A 13,588-nucleotide genomic window follows, 5' to 3' on the forward strand; every position below is an offset into this window, starting at 1 on the left:
TAATTTTTCGAAGGTAAAAGCAATCATCAGTATATAAATTGTTCGTCACGAGTATCTCAAATAATCAAGCTAAGAACATTTGAAAACTATTCACCTGCTGTGCCTATTGCCCCGATGAAATCAACATAGAGTAGCAATTAGCGTTCAAAATTAGGGATACTCACGTTCCAAATTTGGGGATTCTCAGGGCTCGCCTTGGACAGGGAGTTAAGAGACCGCCGTCGGATGCTCCCTGCCGCAGGCCACTGGTACTGTACTAAATTTGAGGATGCTTCTTACCTGGCTGTATCCCGTTGCAATTTTAGCAATTTCAGTCTTCAGGATGAGAAAACCTCAGAGGCAGAGTTCAAGTCGCTAAAACAATCAGCCGTTTTATTTGTTTGATAGCAGTCTTTGTTTTTTTATTTGTTTGATAGCAGTCTTTGAGCATCGTGTATGAAACAAACCAGATAAATACTACTAGTATCTAACAAAGAAAATGGATTCATTATATACTCCTATATGACAAGTGGGGCACATAAACATTCGGCATATTTTATTTTCATGAAAAAATGTAACACACTTCATATTATGTGTAATAATTGTATATACCATAAGGTTGATCAGTGCTGCCAATCCAGTGCAACAAAAAGAAGCAGATAAGTAACTTTTGCCACAGAAAAGTGGCTTATTTAAGCTGTCTCATCCAACAAGTACAACCCATACGCATCCTAAAAAAAAGTACAACCCATATGCACACTGCATATTTTTTTTGAAACAACACACTGCATATCTTCTTTCAGGAAGAAAATTTAGTACAGTACACAGTGTGCAAATAGTATTACATATGGATTCATGATTGCTTGCTGACCCATCCTTCCATACCACAATACATCCGCAACAAGAATGCCAATGCAAAGCCGACTCCAAATCCCAAGCCAACAAAAGCAAACAAAAGGATAACACCGAGTTTGTCCTGCCACAAGCTTTCATATTCTGGAGGAGCCACTTCACTTGGAGAAACTGAGTTTTGACTTTCACATTCTTTGGAGAGTGGAACTCCACAGAGGTCTGCATTGCCTTCAAATGAATTGTCAGAAAATGTTGAGAACTGGTTGCCTTGCGGGATTCTTCCAGACAAGTTGTTGTATGAAAGATCCAGACATCCAAGGGAGGTAAGTGAGGTTAACTCATGTGGTATTTCCCCTGTGATATGGTTCCGAGATAGATCCAATGACTCCAGCTGAGACAAGTTGCTGAACTGAGATGGGATTTGCCCCGTGAAGTTATTGTATGACATGTTGAGTCCATGCAGTGAAGCAAGCCTCCCAATTGACTCCGGAATAGAACCATCAAACGAGTTATGTGAAAAATCAATCACTTTGAAAGTGGTCAATATCTTGGTGAAAATAAGCTTGAGATCTTTGAATGTCACAGTGACAGTATCTTGATAGAATCCATTTGGCAGGTTTGTTTGCTGCCCTACAACCTGTCCCTCATCATTGACATTTTCCATCATTGCATTCAGTTCATTAAACCATCCTTTTGGTACGTTTCCAGAGAAGTTGTTGGAGGCCAAATCAAGTATTTGCAAAGTTGAGAAGTATTTATTGATTGTACGGTCAGCTTTAATATCCCATATTGTACCATTGAGTTGGTTGGATCTTAATACAAGAACTCGAAGCTGTGGAAGAGCACCCAACCAAGATGGAAAAGAACCGACAATCTGATTATTGCCAACATCAAAAAGCTCTAGGTCCTGACAATTTAATAGTGATCTTGGTAAATTACCTTCAATTTGGTTTCCATTCAAATCTATTGTTTTAAACGTACATCCTTCTCTAATATCTTCAGGTAGCATTCCTTCGAATTGATTTTCTCTTAGTTTCAATATTTTCAAATTTCCACTTCCTATTAGACATGATGGGATCGAACCACTAAAATTGTTGTAAGATAAGTCTAGGATAGTTAGTTTGCTAGCACTACAAATGGATGATGATACATGACCAGTTAATTTATTCTTGGACAATTTGAGATAGGTGACGTTTTGAACATACTTTCCAAATTTGTCTAGAATGGAAGAGAAGTTGTTGTTTGAGTAGTCCAACAAAACTTCATTGTATGTGACGAATATTGGTGAGAAGTATAATGTTACTGGTATTGGTATGTTTCCTTGAATTCTATTAAAACTAAGATCGAGGATGGATAAATATGGCATATGAAGAAGAGAAGGAGATTTCTCCAAACTAGTAAACATGTTATGGGAGAGGTTCAAAAATTTAAGCTGGTCCTTCCAACTCTCCCATACCCAACTTGGTATAACCCCATTAATTTGATTATTAGAAAGGTCGAGGCTTATAACTCCACCTAGATATCTCAGTGCTCGAGGAATTTTGGTGAGGTTGCAAGATGCAAGTTCTAGGTAGTTGACGTTAGGGAGAGAGGTTAATATAGTGTCATCTTCTTCGTCCACAATTGATAGCATGTTATAGGACAAACTTAGTGAACTAAGGCTCTTCAACCTCCAAAAAGAGCTAAGTGTAATTGTGCCTGCTAATCTATTTGAGCCAAGGTAGAGATCTTTGAGATGATTAAGATGAAAGAATGATTTGGGTATTGCACCCGTGAGATCATTGTGGTCTAACCAAATAGAAGATAAGCTTGAAGACCACGGGGCAGGAATTTCTTCCAGAGCACCAGAAAGTTGATTTGAACTTAACATAAGTGTATGCAACGCTGGAAGAGCGAACAAAGATTTTGGAATTTTGCCTGCATGAAAAAGGTTAGTATTAGTCAAAATATACACCAACGCACATTTTAAGCTGAAAGAGTATTTCCATAAATATTGCAATTCCGGAAAACATCAGAGAAATCCGCCATGAATCAAAAAAGACCAATATATATTGCTCTGCAATAACTTAGAGTAATTTCTTTTTTAAATTAGACTTTTGTATGTTCCGTTGTGCTCCTCTAGGTACTATGCTAGACTCTTGTTTTATAGCCATGCCCATTTTGGTTTCTCGAATGAAGCCCTCTTATCAGAGAGAAATATAGATTCAACAAGTGTGTCGACTATCTTGTCTTTTTTACTAAATAGACAACTTTGCTTTTAGGTGGGAAGAGAAACAAGAAAGGTTGCAGTACTGAATATACAAATATTCAAGTCGGACCAAGTTCCCGACTGTTGAGGGAATTGACCCTGAGAAGTTGCAACCTGAGAGGTCCAATTTTTTCAAATTCACAAGATTGCCAATCTGGTATGGTATTGTCCCAGGGAAATTGCAATCCCGAATTACCAAACCTTCCAAACTTGCCAGATTGCCGATCCAAGAGGGCACTGATTGAGAAAAATCATAGCCATATAGCATCAAGTATGTCAATTGTGTAAGATTGCCTATCCAAGATAGTATGGTATTCTCCATTTCTCGTCCATAAAGTTGCAGTTGATTCAATGTTGAAAGATTATGTACTATCAAAGAGAGCTCCATGGAAACTCCTGCAGTGCTTAGACCCAAATTCTTCTAAGACTTGAGATTTGTAAGAGATGGCTGTATATCACAAGACACGGTGGTCCCTGCTAGATTTAATGTCTCCAGGTCATTACCAAGAGGGAAATCTGGTAAGCAGACCGAAATATTAGGGCTCCTTGACAAATCTAGCACCCTCAAACTTTTCATCAGGATAATTTTTGTTGGAATCTGCCCTCTAAAAGAACATCCTGATATATCAAGAATTCTCAAGGAAGAAAATTCAGCAAAGAAGTCAGGAACTTTGCCAGTGAGCCCCCAATTGTTTCCGAGATCGATAATCGTTAGGGAACGAAGCCTCGAGAAAGAATGATGGATAGGGCCAGACATACCGCACAGAAACAAGCTAAGAATTTGCAGCTGAGGAACAGAGTCCGCCAGAACAATGGACCAATTTGATCCGCTGGTGGAGATGTCCACTCCATCAAGGCGGAGTTCTCTCAGATAGCTTAGATTTGCCATGAAGGTCTGGAAGTTTGGCTCTTGCATATATAAGCCATAATTATCAGAAAAATCAAGAGTGACAAGGTTCTTGAGCCGAGCAATTCCAATGGGAATCTGGCCAAAAAAATTGGTAAGGGAGAAGTTGAGATGGATGATATTTGTCAAGTGCTCGAACCCATAAGATGGGAGGTTGGCGGCGCCGAAGTCATTGTACGCAAGGCTGAGGTTCCGCAGAGATGTGAGGTTGAAGATTGCTGGGTCAAGACGACGGCTCACCAAGTTATACCCACCAAGGTCTAGGGAAACGACTCTCCCCGAGGACACATCACAGGCGACGCCCTCCCAGTGACAGCAGTCACTTCCAGCTCGCCATGAAGCCAAGCTTGCATCGACGTCGATGAAGGACTGTTTCAACTGGAGCAGGGAAGAAGCTTGATCTGGGTGGCAAGGGACGGCGGCATTATGCTTGGCTGCAGCATCTATGGAGTAGGAGCATATGAGGAGGAGCAGGAGAGCATGGAGGTGGTGTTGCTTAGTTGGAGTCATTCTGCAAGTGGCTTGCAATATGTTGATGCTTGCTCAACGGCGTACAACATCTATATATAGGGATGTTTGTACTTATTTTTATGCATGCAAATGTCTGTACAACTTTTATTCGACTACATGTTTGCTAAGCTGGGAATGCATGCATGGTCGGATTCATCATGATCCATGGATGTCGGTGTGCGGACTGCAGTACAGTTTCTGCTGTTGCGATGGGATCACCTTGCTTTGTAAGAGGATTTTTTTACCACCTTGTATCGCTTGATCGTTTGTATTTTATTTATAAAGCGAGACGAATTTGAATGCTATGTTTCAAAAGTTTTACGTACAAAATAGTCACGGACCAGATGCATTGTGGTAGTCCGAGCATATTATTTTGACCTGTATTCCAATGCCATCCATTGTGGTAGAATGATGGGGTGCCTTTAAGAATCCGGGGATGGAATGAATGATGCTTCCTTCCTCCGTAGTAGTCCTCTAATCAGGGTACAAAAGCCATCACCTAAGCCGTTTGATCTGGAGGATTTAATTTGCCTGTGTAGTTATGCTTGAGCCGATATTGTGCTGTCTAGAAACATGAGTCGTCACAGAAGAGGGGCATGGTTGATAACATGCGGCGAAGAAGTGTTCCCTTCGTGGTTCGTGCCTGCCAACTGGAACGTGAACCGTACTTTTTCCAGACAAGCAAATGATGGACGCAGCGACCTAAGCTCGTCTCGCGCCAAAGCAACTACCCGCGGGTCTGAAGGCCAAGATGCCAGCCACGTACGCGGTTCCGCCGAGTAATTGGACCGGCTCGGCGCCTCGTGTGCTACTCGCATTGCCGTCGATGTCCTTGTAGACCAGGGCCGTGGAGCATTGGCCAACGGTACATTGTGAAGTCGGAAGTATGCATGCATGTAAAAGTGACCGTCCAACTGCCTGCCGTGTGTCGGTGAGGAAGTCGGAACAACAATGATGAAAGTACATTTCACCACATGAAACATGTGGTAAGCAATCCAAACAATTCAAAAAATGATGAAAGTACATTTCACGGCCGACCAATCGTCAAGTGCTGTCTAAAATTCCCAGGCGCGCAGCTGGCAATGGTGGACGAGGCCACGCGGTTCCTTGTCAGGGCCTCGTGACCAGCTTGATCGAGGCACGCCAAGACGGGGATGAATCAGCAGCGGCAGAGATGGTTAACTACAGTAGTGTTTTGCATTTTATTTTCTTGTTTTTTGAGTCTGAAATCTGGAGCATTCGTCGTGTAAATATGGAGTCTGCATCGTATGTCTTGCATCGTGTTGAACACGGAGTCAGATTCGTGCTTAATTAGTTCTATCGTGTCATGGCATGTACACGTACGTGCCCAGTGCAAATATATACGTCAATACTAGTAAAGAGGACACGAAGCGTCTGTCATGGATATAGTTCTAAGAATATGTATAGAGGTATGAATGTAGAGGAGTACAGCCTACCAAAGATGCATAGGGTGTACACATAAGGAATTATTATTATTATTTTTTGATAAATGAGAGCTCTCTCTTCGATTTCCATTAAGAGAAATCACCAAGTCTTACAGAAAGAAAAAAAAGACGCAAAAGCTACTACATCAATCTTCCCGGCGAGCACTAGCTGTTGAGGAAGAGGGGGAGACATCCCTCCCCCACCCCCACCCCACCACCACTTCATTTTGCCCCTAAAGCAGCACACCCAAGAAGATGTAAGGCCTGGGCTCAATAGATCCCAGCATCAGACCTGACAACATAGATTTGAAGACAGAAAGCATCTAAAGTGGCATACAAACTGCTCCTCATACAAAAATTTATTTACAAGTTTGCTATTTTACATCTAGATGTGAAATAGTTATCTCACATCTAAGTCTAAAACCGTTGGATCTTGTTTGTCTTTAAGATTCACGTAGGTTGTTTGCCTTGTTGTGCGCTTGCTGGCGCCGCGTTTGTGTCGCACGGCAGCCCGTGTTCAGGGAGAACGTATCCAGTGCTACGGCTGAACTCGTGCTACGAATGCTCCGAGCGATTCTGAGCCATTGGATGAAAAGTTGATGGACAAAATGTTATCATCAGGTGGCCGCCGGTACATTTTGCAAAAAGGACCTTGTAAAACCATTTAACTGTGCAAATAGTCCCTCTGAAATCCCATCGTCTCCTTCCTTTCCTCTGTTCGCTTTCTGTACCATTACGAGGCGAACTGTAAGCTAGGGTTAGCAAATCAGGTCTACCGCCACTCTCTCCCCATCCGCCGGACCACCCTACCTAGTTCTAGCACCGGTGGCCCACCTATCTGAAGGAAATATGCCCTAGAGGCAATAATAATGTTATTATTTTATTTCCTTATATCATGATAAATGTTTATTATTCATGCTAGAATTGTATTATCCGGAAACATAATACTTGTGTGAATACATAGACAAACCAAATGCCACTAGTATGCCTCTACTTGACTAGCTCGTTAATCGAAGAAGGTTATGTTTCCTAACCATAGACATGTGTTGTCATTTGATTAATGGGATCACATCATTAGGAGAATGATGTGATTGACATGACCCATTCCATTAGCTTAGCAGCCGATCGTTTAGTATGTTGCTATTGCTTTCTTCATGATTTATACATGTTCCTATGACTATGAGATTATGCAACTCCCGTTTACCGCAGGAACACTTTGTGTGCTACCAAACGTCACAACATAACTGGGTGATTATAAAGGAGCTCTACAGGTGTCTCCAAAGGTGAATGTTGGGTTGGCGTATTTCGAGATTAGGATTTTTCACTCCGATTGTCGAAGAGGTATCTCTGGGCCCTCTCGGTAATGCACATCACATAAGCCTTGCAAGCATTACAACTAATGAGTTAGTTGCAAGATGATGTATTACGAAACGAGTAAAGAGACTTGCCGGTAACGAGATTGAACTAGGTATTGAGATACCGACGATCGAATCTCGGACAAGTAACATACCGATGACAAAGGGAACAACGTATGTTGTTATGCGGTCTGACCGATAAAGATCTTCGTAGAATATGTAGGAGCCAATATGAGCATCCAGGTTCCGCTATTGGTTATTGACCGGAAACGTGTCTCGGTCATGTCTACATTGTTCTTGAACCCGTAGGGTCCACACGCTTAAGGTTTCGATGACAGTTATATTATGAGTTTATGAGTTTTGATGTACCGAAGTTAGTTCGGAGTCCCGGATGTGATCACGGACATGATGAGGAGTCTGGAAATGGTTGAGACATAAAGATTGATATATTGGACGGCTATATTCGGACACCGGAAGTGTTCCGGGTGATTTCGGAGAAAACCGGAGAGCCAGAGGGTTACCGGAACCCCCCCGGGAGAAGTAATGGGCCATATGGGCCTTAGTGGAGAGAGAGAGGGGCAGCCAAAGGTGGGCCGCACGCCTCCTCCCCCCCTGGTCCGAATTGGACTAGGAGAGGGGGGCGGCGCCCCCCTTTCCTTCTCCCTACTTCTTCCCCCCCCTTCCTTCTCTCTCTCCTCTTTCCCCCTCCCGAATCCTATTCCAACTAGGAAAGGGGGGAATCCTACTCCCGGTGGGAGTAGGACTCCTCCTAGCGCGCCCTCCTCCTGGTCGGCCGCACCCCCCCTTTGATCCTTTATATACGGGGGCAGGGGGCACCCCTAGACACACAAGTTGATCCACGTGATCATATTCTTAACCGTGTGCGGTGCCCCCTTCCACCATAGTCCTCGATAATATTGTAGCACTGCTTAGGCGAAGCCCTGCGACGGTAGTACATCAAGATCATCACCACGCCGTCGTGCTGACGGAACTGTTCCCCGACACTTTGCTGGATCGGAGTCCGGGGATCGTCATCGAGCTGAACGTGTGCTAGAACTCGGAGGTGCCGTAGTTTCGGTGCTTGATCGGTCGGGCCGTGAAGATGTACGACTACATCAACCGCGTTGTGCTAACGCTTCCGCTGTCGGTCTACAAGGGTACGTAGATCACACTCTTGCCTTGTTGCTATGCATCACCATGATCTTGCGTGTGCGTAGGAATTTTTTTGAAATTACTACGTTCCCCAACAGTGGCATCCGAGCCTAGGTTTTATGTGTTGATGTTATATGCACGAGTAGAACACAAGTGAGTTGTGGGCGATATAAGTCATACTGCTTACCAGCATGTCATACTTTGGTTCGGCGGTATTGTTGGACGAAGCGGCCCGGACCGACATTACGCGTACGCTTACGCGAGACCGGTTCTCCCGACGTGCTTTGCACAAAGGTGGCTAGCGGGTGACAGTTTCTCCAACTTTAGTTGAACCGAGTGTGGCTACGCCCGGTCCTTGCGAAGGTTAAAACAACACCAACTTGACAAACTATCGTTGTGGTTTTGATGCGTAGGTAAGATTGGTTCTTGCTTAAGCCCGTAGCAGCCACGTAAAACTTGCAACAACAAAGTAGAGGACGTCTAACTTGTTTTTGCAGGGCATATTGTGATGTGATATGGTCAAGACATGATGCTGAATTTTATTGTATGAGATGATCATGTTTTGTAACCAAGTTATCGGCAACTGGCAGGACCCATATGGTTGTCACTTTATTGTATGCAATGCAATTGTGCTGTAATGCTTTACTTTATCACTAAACGGTAGCGATAGTCGTGGAAGCATAAAATTGGCGAGACGACAACGATGCTACGATGGTGATCAAGGTGTCGCGCCGGTGACGATGATGATCACGACGGTGCTTCAAAGATGGAGATCACAAGCACAAGATGATGATGGTCATATCATATCACTTATACTGATTGCATGTGATGTTTATCTTTTATGCATCTTATCTTGCTTTGATTGACGGTAGCATTTTAAGATGATCTCTCACTAATTATCAAGAAGTGTTCTCCCTGAGTATGCACCGTTGCGAAAGTTCTTCATGCTGAGACACCACGTGATGATCGGGTGTGATAGGCTCTACGTTCAAATACAACGGGTGCAAAACAGTTGCACACGCAGAATACTCAGGTTATACTTGACGAGCCAAGCATATACAGATATGGCCTCGGAACACAGAGACCGAAAGGTCGAGCGTGAATCATATAGTAGATATGATCAACATAGCGATGTTCACCAATGAAACTGCTCCATCTCACGTGATGATCGGACATGGTTTAGATGATTTGGATCACGTAATCACTTAGAGGATTAGAGGGTGTCTGTCTAAGTGGGAGTTCTTTAGTAATATGATTAATTGAACCTAAATTTATCATGAACTTAGTACCTGATAGTATCTTGGTTGTTTATGTTTGATTGTAGATGGATGGCCCGTGTTGTTGTTCCGTTGAATTTTAATGCGTTCCTTGAGAAAGCAAAGTTGAAAGATGATGGTAGCAATTACACGCACAGGGTCCGTAACTTGAGGATTATCCTCATTGTTGCACAGAAGAATTACGTCCTGGAAGCACCGCTGGGTGCCAGGCCTCCTGCTGGAGCAACACCAGATGTTATGAACGTCTAACAGAGCAAAGCTGATGACTACTCAATAGTTCAATGTGCCATGCTTTACGGCTTAGAATCGGGACTTCAACGACGTTTTGAACGTCATGGTGTTGGGGAACGTAGTAATTTCAAAAAAAATCCTACGCACATGCAAGATCATGGTGATGCATAGCAAGGAGAGGGGAGAGTGTGATCTACGTACCCTTGTAGACCGACAACGGAAGCGTTAGTACAACGCGGTTGATGTAGTCGTACGTCTTCACGGCCCGACCGATCAAGCACCGAAACTACGGCACCTCCGAGTTCTAGCACACGTTCAGCTCGATGACGATCCCCAGACTCCGATCCAGCAAAGTGTCGGGGAAGAGTTCCGTCAGCACGACGACGTGGTGACGATCTTGATGTACTACCGTCGCAGGGCTTCGCCTAAGCAATGCTACAATATTATCGAGGATTATGGTGGAAGGGGGCACCGCACACGGTTAAGAATATGATCACGTGGATCAAATTGTGTGTCTAGGGGTGCCCCCTGCCCCCGTATATAAAGGATCAAAGGGGGGTGCGGCCGGCCAAGAGGAGGGCGCGCCAGGAGGAATCCTACACCCACCGGGAGTAGGATTCCCCCCTTTCCTAGTTGGAATAGGATTCGGGAGGGGGAAAGAGGAGAGAGAGAAGGAAGGGGGGCGCCGCCCCCCTCTCCTTATCCTATTCGGACTAGGGGGGGAGGGGCGCGCGGCCCAGCCCTGGCCACCTCTCCTCTCTTCCACTAAAGCCCACTAAGGCCCATATACCTCCCGGGGGGTTCCGGTAACCTCCCGGTACTCCGGTAAAATCCTGATTTCACCCGGAACACTTCTGATATCCAAATATAGGCTTCCAATATATCAATCTTTATGTCTCGACCATTTCAAGACTCCTCGTCATGTCCGTGATCACATCCGGGACTCCAAACAAACTTCGGTACATCAAAATGCATAAAGTCATAATATAACTGTCATCGAAACCTTAAGCGTGCGGACCCTACGGGTTCGAGAACAATGTAGACATGACCGAGACACGTCTCCGGTTAATAACCAATAGCGGAACCTGGATGCTCATATTGGCTCCTACATATTCTACGAAGATCTTTTATCGGTCAGACCGCATAACAACATACGTTGTTCCCTTTGTCATCGGTATGTTACTTGCCTGAGATTCGATCGTCGGTATCTCAATACCTAGTTCAATCTCGTTACCGGCAAGTCTCTTTACTCGTTCCTTAATACATCATCTCATAACTAACTCATTAGTTGCAATGCTTGAAAGGCTTATGTGATGTGCATTACCGAGAGGGCCCAGAGATACCTCTCCGACAATCGGAGTGAAAAATCCTAATCTCGAAATACACCAACCCAACATGTACCTTTGGAGACACCTGTAGAGCACCTTTATAATCACCCAGTTATGTTGTGATGTTTGGTAGCACACAAAGTGTTCCTCCGGCAAACGGGAGTTGCATAATCTCATAGTCATAGGAACATGTATAAGTCATGAAGAAAGCAATAGCAACATACTAAACGATCGGGTGCTAAGCTAATGGAATGGGTCATGTCAATCAGATCATTCACCTAATGATGTGATCCCGCTAATCAAATAACAACTCTTTGTCCATGGTTAGGAAACATAACCATCTTTGATTAACGAGCTAGTCAAGTAGAGGCATACTAGTGACACTCTGTTTGTCTATGTATTCACACATGTATTATGTTTCCGATTAATACAATTCTAGCATGAATAATAAACATTTATCATGATATAAGGAAATAAATAATAACTTTAATATTGCCTCTAGGGCATATTTCCTTCAGTCTCCCACTTGCACTAGAGTCAATAATCTAGATTACGCAGTAATGATTCTAACACCCATGGAGCCTTGGTGCTGATTATGTTTTGCTCCTGGAAGAGGCTTAGTCAACGGGTCTGCTACATTCAGATCCGTATGTATCTTGCAAATCTTTATGTCTCCCACCTGGGCTAGATCCCGGATGGAATTGAAGCGTCTCTTGATGTGCTTGGTTCTCTTGTGAAATCTGGATTCCTTTGCTAAGGCAATTGCACCAGTATTGTCACAAAAGATTTTCATTGGACCCGATGCACTAGGTATGACACCTAGATCGGATATGAACTCCTTCATACAGACTCCTTCATTTGCTACTTCCGAAGCAGCTATGTATTCCGCTTCACATGTAGATCCCGCCACGACGCTTTGTTTAGAATCGCACCAACTGACAGCTCCACCGTTTAATGTAAACACGTATCCAGTTTGCGATTTAGAATCGTCCGGGTCAGTGTCAAAGCTCGCATCAACGTAACCATTTATGATGAGCTCTTTGTCACCTCCATAAACGAGGAACATATCCTTAGTCCTTTTTCAGGTATTTCAGGATGTTCTTGACCGCTGTCCAGTGATCCACTCCTGGATTACTTTGGTACGTCCCTGCTAGACTTATAGCAAGGCACACATCAGGTCTGGTACACAGCATTGCATACATGATAGAGCCTATGGCTGAAGCATAGGGAACATCTTTCATTTTCTCTCTATCTTCTGCAGTGATCGGGCATTGAGTCTTACTCAACTTCACACCTTGTAACACAGGCCAGAACCCTTTCTTTGCTTGATCCATTTTGAACTTCTTCAAAACTTTGTCAAGGTATGTGCTTTGTGAAAGTCCAATTAAGCGTCTTGATCTATCTCTATAGATCTTAATGTCTAATATGTAAGCAGCTTCACCGAGGTCTTTCATTGAAAAACTCTTATTCAAGTATCCCTTTATGCTATCCAGAAATTCTATATCATTTCCAATTAGTAATATGTCATCCACATATAATATCAGAAATGCTACAGAGCTCCCACTCATATTCTTGTAAATACAGGCTTCTCAAAAAGTCTGTATAAAACCAAATGCTTTGACCACACTATCAAAGCGTTTATTCCAACTCCGAGAGGCTTGCACCAGTCCATAAATGGATCACTGGAGCTTGCACACTTTGTTAGCTCCCTTTGGGTCGACAAAACATTCTGGTTGCATCATATACAACTCTTCTTCCAGAAATCCATTCAGGAATGCAGTTTTGACATCCATCTGCCAAATTTCATAATCATAAAATGCGGCAATTGCTAACATGATTCGGACAGACTTAAGCATCGCTACGGGTGAGAAGGTCTCATCCTAGTCAATCCCTTGAACTTGCCGAAAACCTTTTGCGACAAGTCGAGCTTTGTAGACAGTAATAATACCGTCAGTGTCAGTCTTCTTCTTGAAGATCCATTTATTCTCAATTGCTTGCCGATCATTGGGCAAGTCAACCAAAGTCCATACTTTGTTCTCATACATGGATCCCATCTCCGATTTCATGGCTTCAAGCCATTTTGCGGAATCTGGGCTCACTATCGCTTCTTCATAGTTCGTAGGTTCATCATGATCTAGTAGCATGATTTCCAGAACAGGATTACCGTACCACTCTGGCGCGGATCTTGCTCTGGTTGATCTACGAGGTTCATTAGTATCTTGTTCTGAAGTTTCATGATCATCATCATTAGCTTCCTCACTAATTGGTGTAGGTGTCACAGAAACAGGTTTCTGTGATGTACTA

At 43.6% G+C, this 13,588-nt stretch overlaps 1 protein-coding gene across 1 annotated transcript; it reads right to left on the reverse strand.

Annotated features, from left to right (window-relative positions):
* Nucleotides 1-832: 832 nt before the first annotated feature.
* Nucleotides 833-2,464, reverse strand: LOC119271231 (receptor like protein 22-like). The gene has a single exon (XM_037553139.1). The coding sequence runs from the start codon at nt 2,462-2,464 to the stop codon at nt 833-835; it is 1,632 nt and encodes a 543-aa protein (XP_037409036.1).
* Between the last annotated feature and the right edge of the window lie 11,124 nt (nt 2,465-13,588).

This window comes from Triticum dicoccoides, chromosome 3A (genome assembly GCF_002162155.2).
Source record: "Triticum dicoccoides isolate Atlit2015 ecotype Zavitan chromosome 3A, WEW_v2.0, whole genome shotgun sequence".
Classification (NCBI taxonomy): Eukaryota; Viridiplantae; Streptophyta; class Magnoliopsida; order Poales; family Poaceae; genus Triticum; species Triticum dicoccoides.